The sequence below is a fragment of the Athene cunicularia genome (assembly GCF_003259725.1).
Source record: "Athene cunicularia isolate RWA chromosome 13 unlocalized genomic scaffold, athCun1 chr13_part1, whole genome shotgun sequence".
In the NCBI taxonomy this organism is placed as follows: domain Eukaryota; kingdom Metazoa; phylum Chordata; class Aves; order Strigiformes; family Strigidae; genus Athene; species Athene cunicularia.
Genome location: NW_020799117.1, coordinates 3,156,053 through 3,181,217, shown reverse-complemented (window position 1 = coordinate 3,181,217; position 25,165 = coordinate 3,156,053). Strand labels below are relative to the sequence as shown.

General features: G+C 40.6%; 2 protein-coding genes across 4 annotated transcripts in view; one reads left to right on the top strand and one right to left on the bottom strand.

The window, feature by feature from the left end:
• Positions 1–25,165, bottom strand: part of UBE2B (ubiquitin conjugating enzyme E2 B) — a 36,302-nt gene extending 11,137 nt beyond the window's left edge. Inside the window, exons 1-5 of one of the 3 annotated variants that reach the window (XM_026858039.1) lie at positions 25,097–25,165; positions 19,618–19,767; positions 16,957–17,194; positions 15,941–16,054; positions 1,725–1,794 (exon numbers count right to left, since the gene is read on the bottom strand). The gene's annotated coding sequence lies outside the window, so the exon portion shown is untranslated. Of the gene's footprint in view, positions 1–1,724; positions 1,795–15,940; positions 16,055–16,956; positions 17,195–19,617; positions 19,768–23,478; positions 23,601–25,096 lie in introns of those variants that run through there. The other 2 variants (XM_026858040.1, XM_026858041.1) reach the window with 2 other exon arrangements.
• Positions 7–8,781, top strand: CDKL3 (cyclin dependent kinase like 3). The gene is given in 9 exon segments (XM_026858489.1): positions 7–594; positions 597–733; positions 2,327–2,465; positions 2,468–2,519; positions 3,253–3,428; positions 4,447–4,619; positions 8,521–8,549; positions 8,668–8,690; positions 8,693–8,781. Coding segments are annotated over 9 exon segments (849 nt in total). The 5' UTR covers positions 7–563.

Below are 25,165 nucleotides of genomic sequence, written 5' to 3'. Positions count from 1 at the left end.
GGAGCGGCGGTGCTGAGGGGAAGCGGCGGCCGAGGCCTCAGCGCAGCGTTCGCCGTAACGGCAGCCGCGGGTGCTGGGGGGCCGCCCCCTCCGCAGCGACCCCGGCCCTGGGCCCGCCGGGCTGGTGGCGGGACCAGGCCGCAGGCGGGGCCGTTTTCAAACCTGCCATTAGCCGTTATTGGACCAGTGCGAAAACACAGAGATCCGGGCTTTTCCCAGTCCCGCTGGTCGCACCTTTTTTTTTTTTCCTAGAAAATGGGGCCGTGTTTATTTTGAATAAAATGTTCATTACACATTTTAAATAGCACGTGTTTAAAGGTGGGGTTTGGAGATGCCTGTATGAATGTGTATGAGTATAAAACTGATTCTTGTCTGTCCCCATATATGTTTAAAGACAGATGGACTGAGGGGTTGGGAGCTTCAAGGGCTTGTAGAAACGTTCAGGATAGGGTGAGTGCTGCTGCTTGCTGGAGTTACTGCTCTTGAAACATTAAATATGTGTTTAAAGAACTGTATGTGCCTCAAATGAATTAAAACATCCTTCTATGAAGAAATAAAAACAGATGAAGATGTACGAGCCTCTTGCCAAAGTGGGAGGGGAAGTTAAGGAACAGCAGTGAAGTGCAAGCACGAGGACACAGGACAGACAGAGGCCATTAAAACATTGTATAAGAAATCAAAAAAATCTGTTAAGAAAACCACAGTGAGAGATGTAAAGTTTCTACAGCTTTAAATGTGCAAAACATTTCAATGACAGGCAAAGGCAGCAGCTTTAAATGTGTAAAACAAGGCTTGAAAATTAGACCCGCATCATTGCCAGAGTGTGTGGTGACTTGTAGGCTGCTTTGTGCACACACCAGCATGAAAACAAATTGTTCCTACAATACTTTGCTGCCAAATTAAAATGAGCATCTAAAGTACATTTAAAATTTGGAGACAAAAGTTTGGAGATGATCTTGACAAAAGCAATCCCTGTTGAAACTGGGAATTGGAAGAGTGTGTGTGAGCTTGGCTGAGTTACTCATTACCCTGCCTGGGTGTTGCTGCTGTGGGTCCTTCGTGCCAGGGCTCTGCCTTCCTCAGCGTGGGGCAGAGGGAAAGGAGAACTGGCTGAAGGGCTTCCCCTCCTGCTTCTGCGGCTCAAAGGTCAGCGTTGCGGCTCACACCGCGTCCTGCCCCAGCTTCCCCCGGGTGGCCTTTTTTTGTCCGCTGTGGATTACATCACTTTGCTTTGGCTCCCTTCCCAGGATCCCCAGGGCACATTGGCCGCAGAAGGGGTGGTGTATTTATTATACCCTCCCTAAACAGAAGAGGGATTATCTACAAATATTTCCTAGCAAAGATATTTCAGCACTGTTATGGTGCAGTGGGGAGATCTCCCCCCAAAATCTCAGGGGTAATATTTGAGTTTAGACCCATGTCCGTGAAAGCTCTGCAAGAATTTTAGTCCGTCCGTAGGTCGTGTTGGATTTTCTCCTCGCCACAGATACCAGCTCAATCTGATTTAACTGAATTTCAGCAAAGTATGGGAACAATAATTTGATTACAAGGTTATAAATTTGGATTCTTACTTTTATGCTGTATATTCATCCCACTTCCGCTCTTTGCAGTAACCAGACACTTTAATAATTTAGTTCTTACTGATTTTTAATTAGACACAGTAGCACTTTTTGCTGTATGGGTCCCTCAACTTCTCTCAAAGTTAGTGTATGCAGAGGCCTTACCTCTAAATGCAGACTGATGTCCCGGGTCTCAGTGGCATTAAGGAGATGAGGTACCAAGGAGAGTATAGCCCTGAATTAAAAAAAAAAAAAAAAAGAAAAAAAAAAAAAAGTAGTTAAAAGGACAGATAATTTTGTACTGAGTTAAAGCTAGCTTTGTTTTTAACCTAAAACTGCTTCAAAATATTAACAATAATGCAAAAAATAAATGGTAAATGCACCTTAATGTGAAATAATGCATGTTTTTAATGTGATTCTTTTAATCTATGAGTTTTTATCTATGATTTATTAGTAGAAGTAAAACACATTCAGGAGGATAATTTTTCAGCTAATGAAAACAGCTGCTCATTTCTTGCTGTATTCTTGGCTCAGCAGTATTAATTCAGAGCCTGGAGATGCATTGTGAACAGTAACTTGGAAAATATGTCTGAATATCGGAGAAAGGCTGATGGAGCAGAAAGAAAGACTTTTAGCATATTTTCAAAATAACGTCAGTCTTTAATTAAGCAAAGTATAGTTCTTGTTTTGAACCTTTTAAAGTGGAAGTCTATAGGAATTGAAATAAAAGCCATGGTAGAAAGTGTTTTTCTTCTTTTACCAACAACAATTTCATCAATATTGTCAACCTGATTCATGTATTTAGGCGGGGAAAAAAAAAAAGATTTCACTTGGTGTTTGAATTTATCGATCATACAATTCTAGATGACCTTCACAGTTATTTCCATGGATAGGATGACAAAAGCCTTAAAAATACCTTTTCCAGTTACTACAAGCAATCAAGTACCTTCACAACAATAATGTAAGAACTCACCTGAAATACTGATCATAGATAAAATGTTATTGTTTTCAGATCACACCTTTTTTTTTTTTTTTTTTATATAGGGTTTTGTCATACGGATATCGAAAGTGTTAGTTCTTTATCAAGAAAAAGGTTTTGTTTCCTGGTTTAAGATTTCCAGTTGGCTTGTGATGATCTGCAGAACTGGAACAGCACAGTAGAGACATCGGACTAGATGATCGGAGGGGTACTTGGATAGGAGTAGTACTACTGCAGAGTATTTGGACCTCTCTGAAATTCTACAAGCTAAAAATATTCAGTACTTTATCCAGCTCATCGTGTTATTGCCTCGCCAGCTGCCTTCCCTGCTGCTGCCGTAGCTGTTTCTCCTTCCCTACTGCCACCTTGTCCTTCTCCTTTGGGCTGTCTCCCCTCTTTTAATCACTTTTGGTTTGTCCTGCAGTCGGTGGGTGGGGTCCTGGGCAGAAATCTGTGCTCTACTGTGCAGAAATCCGGCTCTCTTTTCGCCTACATTAAGTGATTGCTAATTGGGGTGCATCAGGACATTGATGACTTTGGGAAATGAGGGCACTGTGTGCCTCAGAGTCAGTTCTGAAGTAGCAGGAAGGTTTTTTTTTTCAGTCCATGCTTTCATGTCTTTAGAACTTTTAAAGCAAACAGAACCTGCTTTTATTAAACTGTTTCAGGGGGAGGGTTGTGGTTTTTTTTCCTTTTTGCTTTTTGTTTTTCCTTTATTATACACCATTATCTCACACCTGACACTATTTTGTGAACACAAAGTGGAATTACTAAACTTTGTGATTCTGGTTTTGCTTAAACTTTAGCCTCCCCGGGTGATGTTTATACAGATTATGTGATTACAGGATGGTACAGGGCTCCTGAATTGGTTTTAAAAGGTCCCACATATGGCAAATATATGTGGTGTTTTGTTTCTTTTTTTGAGGGGGGGCATCTGTAATTCAGCTGGTGTAGGAGAAGCACTTTCCTTCACATGAACTTCTGCATGCAATGCAACATTAGCAAAAGGAAAATGATCATATAAAAGCTAAATTAAAATGTTGACCTATAATGTGCCTACATATAAAGTCAAAGATACCATTACAGTCTGGTCCCAGATTCAGTGAAAGCAGTGTAAGGGTTATCTTTACAGCACTGTCATTGCATAAACCAAACAGATCAATCTTCATTTATTTTATAAATCTCTAGAAGATGGTAATCTACGTTATTCCTAGATAACCTGTGCCCGTTTGCCCTGCAGATGATTTTCCATATTATCCATATCAAAAATGTCCAGCAGTGTTGGCGCCGAGCCCCTGGGATGGTCAGTGAGAAGGGATGCTGTAAAACTGAGGAAAGAAAGATGTGGAACTTCGGAGATGCATCACACGTGGTTGAGAACGTGGTAATTCAGAAGTGTTAGGGGTTTTCCAAGTGTGCAATTAATTACCACTAAAGATTTTACTTTGTGTTTTATAAAATTTTGTTATTGTCCACCTACTGTATTGAAATTCTGTAGAGGGGGTTCAGAATTGAGGAGAGGAGTGATGATTCCTGTCTGTATGCTCTCATTCATGCTGTTGGATATTTCTTACTGTTGTTCTTAGTAATTAACAGTGTACTGCAGTCGTTATTCTGGTGATGTTGAACTATAAACATGAAGGTAAATAGCTTTTTAACAATACAGGATAATCCCTTTATTCTCAAACCTCAGATATAGTTTATAGAGCAGAATGAGTCAGCGGGAAGGATCTGCTTTTACATATCCCTCTCCGAGAGAGGAAGCACAGAGAGGAATACAGCCGTGTTGCAGAGTTGGATTCATTTCAGGTTTTAAGATAGCAGGCTTTTTGATGAGAGATTTTTAATGTGTTTTAGCCATCCCCATGTGGATACTAGAATAAGAATATGGTATACAATCTTTATTTTAATCTCCTGATTTATTATCTGTTCATAACGTACTTTTTTCCAAGCAGTTGGACACCTCATCTTCAGGGTATTTTATAAGGAGCTTGAGTTTCTCAGGGATGGTATTTCCTGAAGTGCAGCATGTTAGAAATGCAAGGAAAAAGTTTCCCCAGCTCACTGCCTTACTGGCAAAGGTGGCTCATATATGTTAGAGAGGGTCTGAGTTTCAAACTTTGTAACAATTTTTACTAGTAATTATTATAATTTGTAACATTACCAACAATGAAGAACCCTCTATCTAATACATAGTGATTGCAATCCATGTTCCTCAACAGAAATCTGGAACACAAACCTGTTCCAGGGCGTGCAGCTTCCCTACCCAGGGTCTGTCCCCGAGGAGAGCTGTCCCACAGCTCTGTCCTTCTGTGCTGGAGAGTGACCCTGGCATCGAAATGGGCAGCAAGGCTTAGGACACCAGGAACGCATCCATTCAAAAGCACTTCACTAAGATGAGTTAAGATTTTCTCACTTGGACTAAATTTGAAGATTATTTTAACGCGACTAAAAAATGTTAGAAGTTTGTCAAAATTCAGCGTACTTTTTTCCTGTTAGTACAGCTGAATATGTGAATTCTTACTTCTATGTGAATACAATATGTGAATACATTATTCTAATTAATCTGCAAAATAGCATGTTCTATTAGAAACCCCATCCAGTTACGGTCTGTCGCACTAACTCATACGAGGAATCCAGTAGGTTTAACTGTGAAAGTCCACACATGATGTATGTGGCACATTAGAGACTGCTAATTAGAGAAGTTGGGATTTTCAGAAATGCCAAGGAGATTCAGAAGCATAAGTGCCAGTCCACAGTTTCATACACATTTAAGTTAATTTAAATTCACTGACATTATAATTACTATATTCACTGAGATGCAGTTGCAGACACTAATGGTTTTTTAAAAAATGTGTTCTGTTCAGACATCAAATCTTGTTTCCCCTGATGTCAGTGGGAATGGGAATGGATTTAGGTTTTGCCATTTCCATTAAGCAAAATCAAAAATCCAATAGGCAATTTCCTGTCATAAAAAGATCTGAGAGAGCAGATGGAGGAAGAATAATCTAATTGAGATGCATTTTTTTTTTTTTACTAGCTCACTCTATTTCATTTTTAAGAGCATACCTAAAATGTCTTCTTCCACAAAGAGAGCTTGTTCATTAAGTCTTAAAATAAATGACAAGCAAAAAGCTCTTTTACAAATCCAGAATGCTAGTGGTGATACCAGGCATTTCTAATAACCTATTAACACCACAAAAACTCAAACAAAAAATGATGAAGCCCTCTGTTGAGTAAAGACCAGCGAAGCTTTCACCAGCAGCAGGCTTTTCTGACTCATTCTTTCTCTGGCAATAGAAAATGCAGTTGCTGCAGAGAAATGAAGGATCTCTTTCATTTGTGGGGGACAAGGAAAAGGAAAGACCAGGGGCCAAGCTTTCCCCCGTGGCTGAATTACAGTGCTCGAGAGGGTTTACTCCTTCCCTTTCTGGTTCTGTTATGTCCTTCCAGGTCTCACATAGTGGGAAATGTGTTTAAATCTCTGGAGCCATTGGTTTAGTTGATGATGGGTTGACTTTGTGTTACAGATATATTTTCAGAAGGTGTTATGATACCCAATATACTTAATATGAAAAGGAGCTTTGAAGTGTATGAGAAGACAGGAAAGCAGTTTATCCATTAGGCTACTTTGATTCCTCGGAAGTCTTTGTAACCCTTCAAAATCCTTTCACAAACATTTTGAGAGCTTCCAAGAGGATTTATTTTATTTTGTCTTAGTGTGTTTATTTGGGTTTCTTTTAGGTTTCTCATGTTTAAGATGAATCACACAGAGACAGCATAAAGGGATGTTATAAAGTGACCCACTTGGGAAGTGGCCACCATCATCCAGCTGTGGTAGCTGGAAGTGAAATGGAAATACCTAATGGAAGGAGGGAGGATGTTCTTTCCGAATGAGGACACGATACAGGAAACCAGTCTCTCCTTATGCATTTAGAGGGGTTTTAGCCCACCCATTTCAGACATCTGATTTATTTGTTTTGGTTGGAAGTGTCTGTTTTTCATCTGAACAGCCAATGAAGCAGAGATTCTCAGAAAATGCTTCACATCACCCCAATTAAGCAGTAACTTTTAAATCAAATGTTCTAAACTGCTTGTGGAAGAACATCTCTATCTACTGGGATACGGATCCTGCCTTTCTCACCTGGGGCCTTTAATTTAAGAAGCTCCAGGCAGGCGGTTAAAGTTGGGCGATATCCTTCAGGTATGAAGAGGAACATATGAATATGAGATAAAGTGAAATCAGCTCTGAAAACACTGCTGGCAGAGAGCCTGGATCCCCCGGAGCTGGGCTGCAAACCCCTCTGTCTTCGGATACACTCAGAGATGATGTCACGTGTTGGAGGAAGAATCTGTAGTTGGAGATGCTACAATTTCCTGGCTGGCCAGAAGATCGGAGTTGATGATCTTATGGTACCTGTCTCTTGTTTCCTGTTCCTGTTCAAAAACTGCACGTCTGTAACAACTTTATGCTCTGTGCATGTGAATCCAATCTGCAGAAGCATAAAGGGCAGGGCAGCACATGTAAATGCAATTTGGAAATAAAGATATAGGGACAGGTCACCGGCTATAGAGAGGAAGGGGCAGCAGGGGAGGTGAAAAAGCCTTGAGTGGAGATGTAGTTGCCACAGCTACCTTAATAGTCCATTCATAACCCCTGTCTAACAAATTAGAGGAGTATTTTGGGACAGTCCTCAGCCAGCAGAATGCTCCTAAAGGGAATATTTTTTCCAGTATAATTTAGCTAAAACTCTGGGGCCCTTACCTACCCTAGAACTGGGAGCTAAAATAATAACTCACCTTCCACCCACCCGCTGTACCAATTCAGAAAGATGAGCCAAAAACTGTGAACTAGGTTACACAGCAACAGAATAAGATCCAGACACCCTAGATGTTACTGGAGTAGGTGCAATGACAAAAAAATTGAAGTAGAGAACGGACACCAAATAGCACTAGATTAAAAGATTCTTAAGAACCTAATGCTATGAATTTGTGAATAATATGATGTCATGAACAGACACAAATTCATACCTATGCACATGCTGGTAAACTAGTCACTCCTGTAGATTGCAAACTGTCCTTGGTTTGTCTGATATTCAGTGATACTCAGAGATATTTAGAGGAGCCTGAATATGTCCTGAAAGGTCCCCAGAAGCCTGTATTTTCCTAAAGTTCTAGAAGATGTCTCACAAAACGTTAATTATATGTTCTCCTACACAAGAGTAGGTTCAGAAACCAAGTCTTCACTGTGCTGAGCCTCAAGAGGCATAAATTTATCATGGAAAAGCACTGGATCTAGCCCTTTGCAGAGAGAGGAGAAATTACCCAGTGAACAGGGAAGCAAAAACCATTTTGCTGCCACGCAGACAGAGGCTGAGTAAAGCAAACACCCCGGTCAAAACAGCAGATAACATGCAATCACCTCTTAATGTATAAAGAAAGGATTTTAACATATGTCAAACAAGGGTTTATGGTAGCTTAGGAAATGCAATTTCTAGCTTTTAACTTGTCGAATGCTTGGCTTGGCCACAAAGAGGATTTTACAAGAACCTCCATACAGCCCTTTGTAAAATACTGTTTAAAACGTTTAACATTTTTCTTTATGGCACACTGAGGGCATCATGGTGTGATACAGCACTAAGCATTGTTTTGGAGTAATTTCTCTAAAAATGACTGTTCGCTTCCTCTGTGTTGTGCTGAGCCTGCCAGCCAGCAGGTGTGGCTGTGGAGCCTTTTGAAATCCACGGGATTTCTTCCAGCAGACCAGAGGTTGCAGAGAGATGTCATCACTGTACCCACGTCTAACAAGGATATAATAACGAGTTTTTCTTCACCCTCGGAAATCCCAGGGTGACTGTAAACAGAGTGCCATATGTACAGGTGTCTTTTATACAGACGTTAATGTCGGTATTTTTTATTGCAAAGGACTTGAAACTATTGGTTATGTCTTTCGCTGACAAGCTCCATTTTTAATGTATACAGCTGGCATTATCCACGGAACTACTCAAGAGGTATTTGGCTCTCTGAGTTGTTAAATAACAGATTTACTTTAGATGCTGGCATATGATTTTAAGAGAAGATATTATTTAATATAACTTTAAAAAGATCATTTCACTTTTTTGCTATCAGATTCTTACCAGAGCTGAAAGCCAAGTACAAGAAACAAAATTAAATTCTCTTTCAAAGCACAGAGGGAATAACAAATATGTAGAACTATTGAAAGATGAGAAGTGCTGTTTTTAATGCCTGTCAGAATGGTCCAGGATTTGGGAAGGCAAGAACCTGGTTTTCTTAAAGTATTGCTGCGTAAAAGTGACATTGTAATTACAACACAGTGGTGCTGGACTAGCTGTGTGTCTTCATGGGGCTGAATCAAACCAGTGTCACTGCAGTGGAAAACTGAACGTGGATTTTGAGAGAGAAGTATTTCCAAAATTAAATGGAGAAAAGTTAGCAGAGTTAAATCTGCTGTCTTGCACTTTGGTATTTCGGATTGGACCTCAATTCAGTGTTTCATTTGTATTTAGCAAAAGAATTGAATCACAGAATCACAGAATTGTCTAGATGGGAAAAGACCTTGAAGATCACCTAGTCCAACCATTAACCTAACATTGACAGTTCCCAACTCCACCAGATCCCTCAGCACTGGGTCAACCCAACTCTTCAACCCCTCCAGGGATGGGGACTCCACAACCTCCCTGGTGCGACTGAGCACGTATCCAGCTACAACTGGGTTCAAGCACACGCTCACCTGCTTTTATAGCAGGACGAGCGGACTGTAGGTTTAAACATGCTGCTGAACTACACACCTGTAGACAGAGTAAGTGCAGGGGGGAAAAACGCATGCAGGCTCCAACCTCAGACACTGCTCATATTGATACTTTCCTATTTTTCCTGTCTAATGGTGTTCGTGTTTTACAGGTGGTTTTAAACACGGGCACCAAAACCTTCTTCACTTGTTAAAGGATCTTCCAGCTAGGGGATATGAGACGTCCCTTGGGGGCCTGTGCATTTTTATGGAATACTTCTGTAGCAGATGATCATTTGCTATTTTCTTCCAGGTACGTTGGGAAAACGCTGAATGGAGTGTTCCAGCTGATGTTTTGTCATAGGTTCCGAAAATAAAAGAAAGTAAATGAAGATTGTAGGAAACCAGTCATGATTGTGGAGTCAGCAATTGCTGAGCTGATTTACACTTGGAATAACAGTCAATCAAAAAACCCAACAAAACTTGGCTCATAGAAATTTCCTGAACTGGAACAGCTGGCAGGATTATTTTTAGCTCAGGTTTTAATGTTTTATCATTTAAAGGGAAAACAGTTGCCAGATGAAAAACATTACGTACAGTTTGAACACAAGGTATTTTCTTACGTGCTAAATTTTAAATGACAGGGTATGGTTTTTTTACTACCTCTGTTTCTTAAGTTTTCCAGCCCCAGCACCATTAACAAAAATAAAGCTAATGTGAAAAATTGAGAAAGGACATTTTAGCCAAAAGCTGTTTTTCATGTGCTTGTACAATGATGTGAGGAGATGCTAGAGTCAGCGGTCCACCACGGCCCCCTAGGAAATCCCTGTACTCCTGAACAGTGATTACCAGGCTGTAGCTTGGCAAGCAGGATGACAGGCATGAAAGATTTTAAAATATTTACTTAATAGTTTTTATTGTTAAATATCTAGTATTTAAATATTCACTGTGAAACTACCTATTTAGACTTCACCGAGCCTAATTTTGTGTCTGTTTATTCTGTAAAATTAGAAGCCAGATTTAGCTTTGGCTGTAGCCTTTTATCCCAACAACTAAACATGTTTAATCTACAAGTGTTCTGAAACTTTATTTCAAAATTGTTTCAAAACAAATATTCGGTACAGCTTGATGAATGTTTCTTTTGGCAGCAGCTCTGCCTTACACAGCCCAAAGTCATGTTGTTTGTTTCCAGTCCCACATCTTTCCCTAAGCTGTGCTGGTGCTAATTGCATGTGGGGTTGTGCAGTGAACCTGGTCAAGGACTTGATCTGGACCAAAATAACCTGACCAAAGATGGTTATTTTGAATTTTGACCCCTTTCCTGCATGACAGCCTCACGAGGATGTGGTGGCACAGTGAAACCAGCCTGGGAAGAGTGAGAGTGGCCCAGGGGAAAAGAGGAGCTGCTTCACCCAGGACATGAAACTGCAGCTCCAGCTTTATAAACTGAGACCCCCTACAATGACTTTGGCCCCTTCAGTATCTAAAGAAAAAAAAAAAAAATTAAAAATTGCATAGCTATGATACTGTAGTCATGTTTTAATTAGGTTTCCCCCGTATCCTTGTCTATATTAACTGAATGTGCAATGAATTAATGACATGCTACAGGGATTAGTATACACAGATAACATATGAGGAATCTGCATAATAATGTAAGATTAGTGAAAACATGCAAACATGCATTTCTGGGAGGAAAATCTACTTAGAGAATGTAAATTACCACCAAAAAAAAACCCCTACCAGAAAATTAATAGGTATTTTATAGTTATCTTGCTGTTTTCTGTTCCCAGCCCTGATTGATGATGGGTCTGCAGCAAGATGAACAGTTACTCATTAACTGCCAAGCAACGACAGCCTGATTCAAGAGGCCAGGCAGTATCCTTGATTGTTGGTATTCGCTGGGTATAAATACCTGCAGAGGCAGAAAAATAAGGTGGAATTAGAAAAACTAGCAAAAAAACTGCTGTTCCACATATTTAACTGAAACCGGTAGGGTTTTGGGTTACATGGAAACTGTGTTATTGGGGCTCTCTTGTCGATCCTGTATTTTTGGGGAGAGAAGCAATTTGTGCCCAGTTGTTACATTATCTGGTATTGCAAGGTGTCTGTAAAGTATTTGCAGAACCTTGCTGAGCAGCAAAGCTAATACGGCAAGGGAACTGCAAGAGTTCATCAGCTGTGAAGTCTAGAAGCCTTTGTTTGTCATAGGAATTGGAAAGCAAATTCCAATTCTTACTGTGATAACTTTTCCTATTGCTGTCACATATTTAAAATTCCTCATTAGCTTTCCTCTGTTGCATTTTCCAGGTGGTCACTGACATTGCTAGGAAAAAAAAAAATATAAACACCCTACACTAGAGAGTAGGACATGGCAGAAAGCTATGAAAAGCGTGGGATATTAAAAAAAAAATCCTAAAATATAAAGAGCTCTATTGTTATGTTTAAGTTTAAAACAAAGATATCTCTTGTTTTGGGGCTTTATAGCATGGCAACTACTTAAATTCAGCAATTACAAGATAAAATCTTGAAATATGATCAGAGTTTTGGATAATATTTAATGGCAACAATAAATTACACCATCAAATTTAGGACAATTTGGGCACATCTTAATTTCTTCCTATTTAACATTTCATTGTTTATTAAATTTAAGCATCAGAACTGTGCAGTCCTTCTGATTTTCCTCTCTGCCCTGTGCTTTGCTGCTAGCCTGTTTCTGCCTGAGCAATGTCCCTGCTGTGGCAGGATTAATAAAGCACTGCCTGACAGATTCTAACTGTAACAGCTGCTTTTATGGGTTATCAGGTGTGGGTGTGAAAAAGCCGCACTGGCCCTCTCAAGAAAGAAGATCTGCTGTAGATAAACCTTTGATGACATCACCCGGGTGTAACCAACACTTCAGAATGCTTCAGAAATCTGTAAGTATTTGTAAAGTGTATATCCTGCACATGGCCCTGTCCTTACCTACACTAGGCTGGTACAGCTCCATGCTCTGCACTCAGTACTGGGACAATTACATCAAGATTTGGATGCTAGGCTATTTTAAAAATCTTTTCCTCTCCTAATGCATTTTTCCATATAAACTTATTTTGAGGGCTTGGGCTAAGCAGGGAATTTGGGGCTTAGTCATTAAACCCAGAAAAATAGGGGTTAGAGCTGAGAAAAGCAGATTTCATTCATTGCATCCCAGCTCAGGAGGTGGAAGAGCATACCCTGAAGATCCCAGAAAGAGAACCAGTATCTATGAGGCTCAAAAACCCCAAAATGGGGTGAAAAGGAGGCAGAGCTAGCAAATCCTCTAAGAATCAATAATAAAATATTTTCCATTTTAAACGGCCAGCTGGATCTGACACTAGCCTGGGAGATGGTTGGATCGTGTTCCTTCCTTGCTGTGCTGCTGGCTGAGATGGTTTGGGGTAAATAATCTTGTTGCTGAACACGTCAGATTCCTTATCTGTGAAGTGGTATTGACTTTGCAAAGCCCACTGAGAGCTACTGATGCAAAATGCTCTTCTGGAGTTGGTCTTAAAATATCAAGCTTTTCCCACAAAAGACTAGTATTTGAATTCTTTTAGAAATGTTCTCAATTTGTTCAGATAGAAACAATCGTCAGGTTTTAGAAGGGTGGTCAGAGAAAAGCAGATATTCAGCTAATCTCTGCTGTTAAACGCTGGGAAATTGGTAATGATTTGCCTATATGCTGTATGTCTCCTGTCATTCTGTGGAGTTAGCAAATACACCACCACTGAAAGGGGAAATCATAACACGAGCAGGAACCTCCTTGCTGGAAGAAAACAGGGGTGGGAGGAAAGATGCCTCTGTGAGCAGTATGGAAATAACTACCCAATTCAGAAATATTTATTGCACTTAGTGATGCAGCTGAAGGCACGTCCTGACTGCAGCATCACCAGCCGTGGGCTGTGCAAGAGGATCTAGTGCAGTTAGACCAACCACGCAGCGCCAAGAGTTCTGCTCTTTGCCATCAGTTTATACCCGCTTTTAATTATTTTCTGCAGAGGAATTCATATTAAAATTGTTAAGTATTTTATTGCACATATGGATAAATGTTTAAGAAACATGCCACTGTGTGCTCAACTGCAGAAGTTGTATTTGCTAAGTGAAAAGATTGATTTTCAGAGACTGCGTCATACCTTACTTACACCAAGCATTATTCTGAAGTGTTTCAAACAGATTTCCTTTCTTGCTGGTTGCGGGGTGTTACTGATAGTAAAAGCCGTACTTCTGAAACCTCTGTTCTGCAGCATTCTTTAGGTTTAATGGAGAAAAAGTTGCACCAGCTGTTGAAGCAAAATAGTTATTTTCCTAGCGTAAGTATTTTGGACTCATTGGTTAATTCGTTCCTTTGTTCTGTTGCATAGAAAGCTTACGCAGACTGTGATGAGACAAAATTACATCAGATATACAAACATCCTCTCAAAATTCAGAACTCAAATCTTCCCTTGAGTCACTTGAATACAGCTGCTAATTATCTCATAGAATGCGTTTTGCTGCAGTTTTGAAGAGCATGTGATGCCAAAGGAGAAACTGCTCAGTAACACCCTCAGCCTTTACTTCAACTGTGCAAATGTTTCTCCAAACCACAAGCACCTACTTTTTGAAGGGGAGGAAGGATAAGCTAGTATTTAAAGTAGAGAAAGGGGAAACGGCCAGCACAGGAGATATTCCTCCACTGAGAGCTTGTAGAGGAAGTATAGTGCAAGTTTTCCTTCCCTGACAAAGGGAAACAGGGAAAAGGGAGTGATACGTCTCATCTCATGCAGTGGTGGGTGAGGACTTAAGTACCTCTTAGAATCTCTTAAGTTGTAAAGTGTATATCCTACACATGGCCCTGTCCTTACCAACACCAGGCTGGTACAGCTCCACGCCCCGCGCTCCGTACTGGGACAATTAGACAAGTTCCTCTTAAAAACCTGCTGCCGCTAAAGCAACGTTCTGCTTCGTTCTGGGAGAGGTGGGGTGTGTGCTACTCTGAAACTATTAACCCCCCAATTTGTTGTTTCCATACACCAGGTGAAAAAGTTTCTGGATGTCTGAAATGACATTTCAGCAGTCAAACGCTGCGAATTTGAAAACCTCAGTGAGAGACAAATATGTGCAGTTAATAAACATATTATTCTTTCATTAAGTCCTAGAAGCAAATGCAGCATTACTGAAGACGGAAACAATTTTGTTGATATCACTGGAGTTGAACACACTTAAGCCAGAATGCAACATAAATGCTCACATAATCCTCTGTGACCTCTCAATTATTGCCACGCAGCGTAACAGTGATTTCAGAGATTACACTGAAGGGAAGTGTAATTTAAACTTTCTATGGTATGCGCGCTCGTCCCTTTAACTTTCTTACTCAGTAGTCATTGAGGCAAGTTAATCTGTAGTGTATTTTAGTCGGAGTAAGGGTTGCAGCAGGGACACTTGGGCCCATTGTGAGTCTTTGCATTCTTTCTAGGACTATTTTCCATAATGATTTCATCCCTATCCATGTCTGATTATTAGAGGAATAGCCTTTGTGTGCAGAAGACAATGTATTGATTGCTAGCCATGGTGGAGCTGCGTGGGAGACCAGTATGATGTATCTACAGCTGGAGCTTGCTGCAGTAAAGAATCACCACTACAAAACATTTGCTGTAATTTTCCATCGATAAAAAACATTTCAGTAATAAAATACAGGATTCCCAAAAATGTAGATTAGATAAGTTTCACTTGAATATTTACAGCTAAGTATAAATATTTTCTGAGATTTAGGAAAACCTAGCAGTGTCCACTGCTGCATACAAAATTCATGCCTCTACCTTTGTATTTTCTTTTTCTGTCTTAACTATAGTAATTAAAAACCCTCTCTTAACAGAAGTGAGAAGGTTTGTTCACTGAACTTTTGAAATTGGTTGCCATCCAAAGAACAGCATCTTGATTCCTGGAACTGGCAAAAAATTCATTGATTTTTACCAGTATCAATGTTTGGTTTGGGTTGTCTGCCTTTACCTCTGAAATTGTGTCAAAAACAGCTCCTCCTGTTACGCCATTCTTAATACTAGACCAGCTAGCTTGTGCTTGCTAATAACTACTCTTTTTTAAACCTATGCAGTGAGATTACATTGTCCCCCTTTGGTGTTACATAAAACCCACAGGTGTATAGTCAAAAAAAGGTTCACTGTAGAGTGGCATGTGAAATATACTGGCGTGAAGAAACACCCTTTTTTAACTGGGTTGGTCATATGATTGCTATTTGGCAGGGACTTGTAGCATGACTCAGTGAAATCTTTTAACAGTGAAGCTTCTCATATAGTAAACATTCCCAAGTACTACACTGTATAGTTTTATTTCACTGAAATCCCATTATATTAAATTATAATGTGGAGACATTCTCTACGTTAATTTAATGGATGCAGCTCTTCAAGTTCTCACCATCTTTCTACCCTTTAATTATAAAACCAAAAAAGTACAATTCACAATCCCATCATAAAAAAGAGGACCAGAAGTGATTTGGATGCACAGGTATGTATTATACCCAGACTGCCAGCATCTGTTACCTCCATGGCTTCACTTGACAGTAAGCTGTACTTTGCTGGTAGCATCCCTGTGTTAAAAATACATATTGGTAGTTTCAGGTGGATAAATTGTTAGTCACTCCCTTACCTAGAAATTTTATTGTCCAGTGCTGTGGTTCTGATTTCATTTTAGATACAGCTGCTTTTCAGGATAAATGAAATTACCTTTGTGCCTGCAAGCCACGGAACACTGCAGAATCATCTGGGGCAAGAGAAGGTACAGAAATGTGGTAAGTGAAACGGCACATTACAGACACCCTTTGTCGGTATTTTTTAGAGAGGCTATCATCTCTAAAAGGAATATATATTTTCTTCTTCTGGATTATATTTAGAAAGCATTTACATTTACAACAGATGAACAAAATGCAAGTATCTGCATCCAGTGATACTTCCCAGAAGCTTTTTCATTGACAGAGATAAGAAAATAGTGAGTTTCTTCACCTAAAGTTGTGACTTTTCTGTTAAAGATACCTTATACTTTGAAGAAACTGTATTTGAGTTTTAAAAAATCTGCTCATATAACCAGCAAAATTAATAGTAGCTGTAACACTTCACAGCAGGAGAAGTGGGAGTTGAAATGGCCCTGAAAATCTTTAAACACATACAAGAGACATCTCCTGTCTCCTGATCTGTTCACCAGCCCATGGTGCCTCCTGCTATACTGGTTTCACAGTACAGAGTAAGAGCAAGAGTTATTTTCTTGAACACAGAAGTGTATTAAATAGTCACATAAAACCTGAAGAACTTGTTTTGGAAGAAGTCAGCCCTATCTCAAGGCAACTGTAATGAACACACCTCTATTGTCGAAATTCTTTCACTTGGTGTTATTATCTACACATGAGTAATTCTTGATAGATTTTGGTACATTTGCCTGACTGTCTCCAGTTGGACACTGTCAAAAAATTAGAGCAGTCATAGCTGTACCAATAAAGTTTTCTGGACTACTAAAAGAATTAATATTAATGATTTTCCACTGTAATAGATACCATTTTTAAAGGGAAGTCTAACTGTAGTCAGGACAAAGAGGGCAATTTATGAACATGTACACTGAGGGGCTACACCTAGGAGCAGCTGCAACACAAGAGTGGTAGGTTTAACACTTACGCTGTTGAGACTAGTATGTACTATAGCTTTGGTGCCCTGGAAGGTGCTGCTTCTGAAACAAACATTCTTCTGAAGAAATTCAGCCAGGCTTTTGGAAGATTATTTTTGTTGGTAACACGTGAATCAAAATTAAAGTTGCTGTGCAGTGTCCCGAAGTGATTTCATGTGAGAGAGCCTCCCTTGTGAAGCTGGCAGCCTCCTCCGCCTCGTCCTGCATCGCCTCTCCACTCATTCAGTCCTGTAATAAATATACATTCATTATGGAACTGAAAACTTCTAATTGCTCAAGTTAATGACAGTTTTCTGAAACCAGTTCTTCTCTCTGATAATACACCCGATATCATTATTTAATTATGGAGTAATTATTCATCCAATGAAAACAACAGTCAGAATTTCATTGATCTTTTCAGTTTGCAATCTGAGGAGGAAAACCACACTGGCAAAGTGTACAAATTAACATTATGCTTGTGCCAGATACGTACTCCTGAGAGTAAATCTCTGTGTGCCACGGCAGCAAGCAAGGCTAGTACTAGCGCCTGGCTTTGAACACATGGAGACCAACAGCTTTTGGATGGACTTACTGCCTATGAGTGAAATTCAGTTAGTTATTCAGCAAACACAGCTCGGGTTCAGCGTGTGCTTGGGCAACTCAGCACAAGCCCAGCTTTTAAGCCTGCAGATTTTTAGGATTTGTTGGCTTGGGCTTCCAACAGCTGGGTGTGGGAAGCATCTGTATGACAGACATGCAATACAATACAGTGGAAATGTGCTCTCTGGGGCTAACACAAGGAGAATGGTACTTTGCAGTGAACACACTCAGCAGTTATCACTAAGGCCATATACATCAAAAAAGAAGTTAGACACTCTATCAGAAAAATCCCAGTTCCAGCTGAAATACCGAGTTTTGGCATTCCCATCTACCAGTGAGATTAACAGGTCATCCTCATGGCCATTTCTCATTCTTTGGCCAAATGCAAGATTTTTATTAGTCGGATTTGTAACAGTGTATTTTTTATTTTCATTATATTTATCTTATGCACAACTTCACAACATTCTAAATATTCTAAACTGAGAAAAGCCTCTCAGTTTAGAATGACGTTTTCAGAGCTTATGAGGTGTGGTGGATCATTTGGCTAAATCTGATTCAGTGAGGCTAAAAAGGGGGAGGAAAGGAAGTTATGCACAGGAAAAGCGATAGAGGAGAAGAATGGCAATCAGGAAGAATGATGCTAGCTTTGATGCAAAAAAAGACGTCAATCAAGCCGGGAGGTCACAGCATGCAGTGAAATAGGAGATGAAAAAAATAAAGTTTATTATTCAAATAGAAGAGCTCAGGGTTTTGTTGTTACTGTGATCACTGGGAGAGCTGGGGAGTTTGTTACAGCTGAAGGGAGGTATCTGATGTTCTCAGGACTGACCACTGCCTCTTCTCAACTATTTTTCATCCTTCCCAAGTCACATGAGTTTGATGGATATGATGAGGAAAGGTGACCCAGCTCAGGGCTGGAAGGGTAAATAGTCTTAGCAAGTAAAAACGGAGACAGTACTTTGGCTATGAACACAGTGTCACTAATGAGGAAGCTCAGGTTTATCAAGTTGAGGAGGCTCAGGTTTATCAAGTGTAGCTCCATCTACCTGGGGATATTCTCTTTCAAAGTAATTTACCATTGTTATTTCATTTTGCATGTTTATATATTTACTATTATTACACTCACAAATATTTTGATTGTCATTGAATTGGCATGACTAGTAGTTTCTGCTTGGGCAATAGAGGGTTACCAAGGATGCTTACGCTCAGGACTGAGGTGTGCTGACAACACATGGCTTTATAATGCCAAAGCTGAGGCAGGCAGTCCACACATTTTTATTTTCATTTATATCTTTATTTTCATGAAACTTAAACTGGCTCTCAAAGTTCCCTCAAAAAAGAAGAGACATTTCTATCTAGGCTCTGTATAACTCAGCTACGGTAGTGCAAATAATTTCAGGTTGCTACAGTATGTTCTTCCACTCCACCCTTAAAATAAGGCTTTTGGTGAGAATGCTGTTATGTAAGGCTGCAAACGAGATTTGGAACAATAATAATCACCCAACTTGCCAACTATTTTTAATATCTAAGATGGAAGGCACTGAAATTCTGAATGATTCTCAAAGAGCAAAGCACAGAGTGAATCAACCTATTACAATGAAATCTGATTCAGTATTAGGTTAAAAATAAGGTCAGGTTATTATTTGTAACTAGCTATTACTAATAATACACTTGTTAACCACACTGAAGTGAAATCATGATCTAAGAATAAGTGTGCCTGTGCAGCGCATATATCACTGTTCTCCTTTGTCCTTTAGCACATATACAAATAGATTTCAGAAGAAAATTTCCCTCCCCAGTCTCTCTATTCAGAGGAAGCAGCCAGGGCACCACACTGCTTGGAACTGAGCTTGAGAGCTGATGCCGAGCAGGGTGGCAAGGCAGCAGTTTAGCCAAGCCATCTTTAGCAGGCTGCGTGTACCCGTTTCGTCACGCAAGACATCTGTGATGTCTCCAAAACCACATGGATATTATATTAACACACTTCTAGAAGTCATGGGTACTCCCCAGCTGGGTTCATGCTTGCTTCACTACAAGGTACTGGCAGTGCCATGAAGGAAACGTACATTTACCTGGCAGGAAAGCGAGGGAGGAATACCTCACATTTTCTTGATGCAATTCCTTTCTGCAGTCTTTCTATAGCTTAACTCTCTGGTTGCTTGGCCCAGATGAAGGTCATTATGACTGTAATTATGACGTTGTATTAACTGAAGAGTAAATATCTGAAAAGAAATATGCAATAGCTATAATATGCAGAGAATTGAATTCATTCACTCAAATAAATAGCCTACAGAATGGCTACATCACTTAGGTGCTGCCTGGTTAAAGTGTAAGATCTCCATGAAAAGAGAAGAGGCACAGAAGGAAAGTGAGAGTCCTACTGATTGGTTGAACTGCACCGTGTATCACTTTGCAAGGGCACAATTAAAGAGCAGAAACGCTAATGACAAGCACGGACAAAACACCTCAGAGAGCTCAGGCTTGATATCCCTAAGTCTGCAGGTACGGCGCTTGGTTCCTCTTGGATTTACAGGCATTTAGTAGGATCCCAGTTAGATTCCCTCGTTCCAAGGGAAATCATCCTCGTGACAATCCTTGAAGCCCCCCCAGCTACATTAGCCAGCTGCCTCCTTTTGGATTAGTTACTGTGTCTTGCCATAAGTCTGGGCACCAAGATGAGGAGAGAAAATATAACCTGCAGAGGTTTTAGCCACAATTCAGCTGTGTTTGAGATTTCACAGAAGTGAGCAGCGCAGCCCCTTGCTAAGATATTGCGACTTGAAAAAAAAAACCCACACCCTCTTACAAGTCCCACATTTTTCAGATTCCTAAAGCCAACCATCTGAGAGCCAGAAACAGTGGTTTCTCCATAAGCGTGCTGGCACAGAAAGGAAAAAGATATTGATCCCATCCCTAACGCAGGAAACACTATGTAGGAATTGTCTGTACAAGGCATGTGGGACGTGCCAAGTTTGTATCACTTACTAAAAAACCCGCTTTGGATCATATTATCTCCATGACAACTGCTTGTATGTATTAATAATTTGTTGTGTATTTAAAAAGTAGTTTATGGAAAGGACTGAACAATATTTCCAAAAAAAGTGCTTGTAAGGTGAGCTATGCTGATCAGAGCACCACAGCAGCAATCAGCGAGCCTAAAGCCTCCTAGCACAAGCTTAGCAGGACATTTCACAGATATTTACGTTATTTGTTTAAAAGGAAGGAGTTTCAGCATGTGCCCAAGGATCCATTGAACTGGGGTCTCTACTCTCTTGACTCTAAATTCTTCTGTCATGTTTGGAAAGTTAGTTAACTTCAGTATCCGTTTCCTCAACGGGGCTGAAATCATGTATTTGTCCATCTGGCCACGATAGTGATCGTGTTTGTCCTGGCAGTGGGAGTGTTTGTCAAGTGCTCTGAAGATTAAAGCTGTTGGATGATACGGAGCATTTTCAGAACTGAGGAGGAAGGTGGCCACGTGCTCAGGTGCACGGTGCTGCCCCTCTGTCACCACAGCTCCTGCCCGTGCCAGGCTGGGCACACGAGCCGAGAGCCACGCTCCTGGGGAGAGAGTAAGGCCACAAAATACTTGCAAAATATTGAAAACCTAATACACGTGAGTGAGCACTCTTTTCATAGCTTTTTAAAGGCTCTTGACTACCAAATCTCTGTATCCATAGTGATTTGAAAATGTGATTTTTCACAGTTACTTCGTAACTTCTTCTTTCAAGAAGACTGTACACTTCCTGCTTTCTCTACACCAGAGTAAACTATGACCCAGCAAATTTCAAGCCGTATGTTTTGTGGTACAGAAGGTGATTAATAACGAGATTCCACCCTTTACAGAAGCCATTTAATTGAACTTCTAAGGTGAGTTGGCCTCTGTTGATAGTGGAGTTACTGATGTCACTGATTTTGTCATGCACTCCCTGGACTCTGGAATGAGTCAAATACACAGAAATAATATTTGTTCATGCTGACATAACACAAATATCTGACATAAATAATTGCTTTTCTAGTTCCCGTCTTTCGCAATCATTCTACTAAAGATCAGAAGATTTAGCTAATTTAATGGGACTATTAAGACACAAAACGTATAGTATTTTGTCTCAGTAAGTGGCCAGTATCTGAATGTGCAAGAGATTACATGATGTGTACTTCTGACTTCAGCTGATCAGGAAAAGTCTCCCCATAGAGGCAGAGACACTGAAGTACCAGTGTCTATACTCTTTGCTTACAAAAACCCCAGTATTAATCGAAGGTGGTAGCCCCACATCAGAAGGCGGCAACTCATTATTACAATATCGTATAGCCTTGTCGTTCTGTATTTAGTATTAAAACACCATAGCAACAGACATTTCAGGCACACATCGACAGATAATTTAGAACCAGTAAAATATTCAGAGTGATAAGTGCGAAGAAAACTAATTTACGTCTTCCTTACTCTACAATGCTTAATCAACACTACATCCATGTAGTTTAGTTGTACGATGCCCGGCAATACATACCTGCGTAGTTTCAATGCCAACTGAGGTGTCTTGTACTACAGTGGAAATGTTGGTGTTACTGCAGTAACTGGTAAAATTATTGCAACTGCTAACGCACACGCCAATGCGTTCGAGATTCATTTCAGACCGCTATGGAATTAATTGGCACTATAGGTGGTTTTGCAAAAAAGCTGAATAACCCACCAACTTGACGTGTGTAAATCTCAGTGCAGTCAGCTTGAACAGTTAATCTCTTTAAGGAATGCCATACGTACAAAACACTTGTCACTGACTCAAGGGCTAGGATCGTGTACAGCAGTACGGGCTACCCTTGACTCATGGTGGCAGCCACACCCAGTCGATCTCCCTAGTTACAAACCACACACACAAAAGCCTGACATATATTCACATGCTAAATACAAAGTATTATTAGTGCCATCTCGCAATTCACAGTTTGATCTTGCTGCGTATCTGAAGTACTAACAACCCCCCAACTTATGCAACACAGCAGGTATTCTTTCAGTATTTCGTTCTCCTTTGAAGGCTCACATAACTAAGAAAGAAGAGAAAAGCAACTGTGATTCTCTAATCTATTGATTAGGACTCTCAATTAGGTGAGAGGAACGAGATCTGACCTCTGATCCACATAGAGACTATTTAAAACAATACCAGGATAAAATACAGAGCTAATGCTTGGGATGGAGATGGAAACCAAATTTTTCACTTTCTCTGTGAGCATCCAGATAGCCAAATCCTGAATTTCCCGTACCAAATTCCAAATTCTCTCCTAGTCAATGGCATGGCTTCAGCTGCAAGCAGGGAGCCTGAATCACCTGCCCCTTCCCAAGTGGGGTCTGTCCTGGCAGTCATGGGTTATGACTGAGTCCTTTCATAAAGAGGGCTCCTTGGCGAGCACTTTAACACTAAGCTCCTGTGAACCAGCAGCGGGCTTGGAGCCATCACAATTGCTCTGAAGACAGCAGTGATCATTACTGCAATCTGTCAGCCCTGTCTCGTCCACACTAGCTGGGCTTTCCTCACACCTATCAGATAAAACATCACAGGACTTTGGTTGTAGTTTCATAAGCAAATAAACCAGGTTAATAGTTTCCTGCTGCTAAGAAGGTTTTATTTTTCCTCTCTCACTCCATCTTTCCTATTCCAGAAACAGAGATGGGTGCAGGTGATGCAGTCCTGGCCCATTTTGAGCACCGGGATGGATACCCAGCACACCATCTTTTTCAGCTGGGTCAACTGTCTGCCCAAGGGTTACAGCCAGACTCCACAGTTCCCTTCACACCCAGCCCCTTCTGTAACCCTGGCCCACACAGCCCTTCTCGTGCCAGCTCACACCACCTGTACACCCACAGAAAGAAGTGGAGAGGGGTACAGATGCAGCAAAGAACACTTTTTTCCAAGTAGAGCAAGTTTTTTTTGAACACTCACTGCCACCGGTGCCATCTTACTGCCAGCCTGAAGTGACCATCATCCAAGGGCAGAGACCACCTTGTTTTGAATCACTCTGACAAGGTGCTGAAGCACTCGTTTCTCTCAAGACTGAGGCACAGAGCAGCAAACTGTAGGTTTAGATTTTTCTGAGTATTATGGAAAAATAAGTAAAAAATTAAGATTACTTATTTGTTGAGACAGAAGCATCATTAACTGTAAGACTGACACCCTGAGGAGTTCAAAGATGTAACCTACTCCAGTTTCACCATGAATTTCACTGTCTGTATGGGAAACACAGAGCTAAATGTGGCCTGAAAACATCTGACTATGCCAGAAAGTCAACAATTATTAAAGAAGATAAGCTTTAGCTTGGCAAGCTACACAAACAATGATGTTATTGCTTCACGGTTTTTGCATTTATTTGTTCAAGGCTATTTTGGGAGTATTAAGAAAGATGTGCTATGAAGTAAATTCTTGAAACTTTTAATTTTTCAATGATTAACACCTTTCCTTCCACAACTTTAAGTACAAAACTAAGAACATCTGAAGATGTAAATCAATGTAAAGACATTCTGGAAGAAAAACAAAACACCTGAGTTTGGTCATTCAAACAAACTGATGCGTACTAGGAAAGTATGACACCAAGAAACTGACTGACCTATGAAACCCAACATTCTTTTCCCCTTGCTCACTAGGTAATTGTTAAGTTCTTTGTCTACTAATGAAGCAAATGAACAATTTAGACTCTGTATTAGTCAAACCCTGACTGAGACAGTTAACACCTATTAACTAGGAAAAGTCCTTAGTGATTTGATCATTTCAAGAGGGTACATTTTGTCCAAATTTCGATCCATTTAAGTGAAAGAGTATTTGTTTTTACTGCTTATGTCTGTTGGAAGTTATTTAAGGGAAATCTTGCATTGACTAATACTTCTACAATTTAAGATGCAAATTGCAATAAAAATACATAATCCATTACAGATCACAGATGCATCTTTCATTCCTTTTTATTGCATCTTATTTGTCTCTATCTTACTGACATCTTTTCCTTTAGGTAGAAAACAAGTGTCCGAGTACACTAAAGTAGCTGAGGTTCACCACTAGTTTCCTGTGTTTTCCTGAAAGCTCATGCTTGCGCCTCATTCCTCTCTTAAAAGATCAGAATAAACCCAAGATTGAACAAGTCTTTCAGTATAAGTTATTTCAAAGGAAACAAACCCAACACACCCTTTTTAATCCAAGTACTGCATGGCGGTACAACCGACAAAGCATTTAAGGCTTCTGTTTGAGCTGAAAGGATTTATTTTTAAGTACTCAACACCTGCAAGTGTCCTCCACTTCCTTGTTCCCGGGGGCACAGAGCAATCGTGGGAGAAGCGCAAACACTGCGAAGCCAGACGAAGTGACCACGAACATCCCTCCCTCAACCCCCCCTGCAGAGATTTGCCAACCGGAGCGCCCTGAAGAGTCCGTGGCCCTTGAGGAGCCGGCGCTCGCCATATTGGGGCCAAATCGCCCGGCTCTCCCGGGGGGAGGCATGGGGTTAAGCCGCCCACAGCGGCCCCCTCCCAGCAGCGCCCCTCGCTCCTCACCAAGTGCTAGGGCAGAGCCTCACTTAGGGAAGGCGGCAGCCCTCAGCGCTGAGCGGCGCGGCCGGTCCCCCGCACCCCAGATCCCCGCCGGG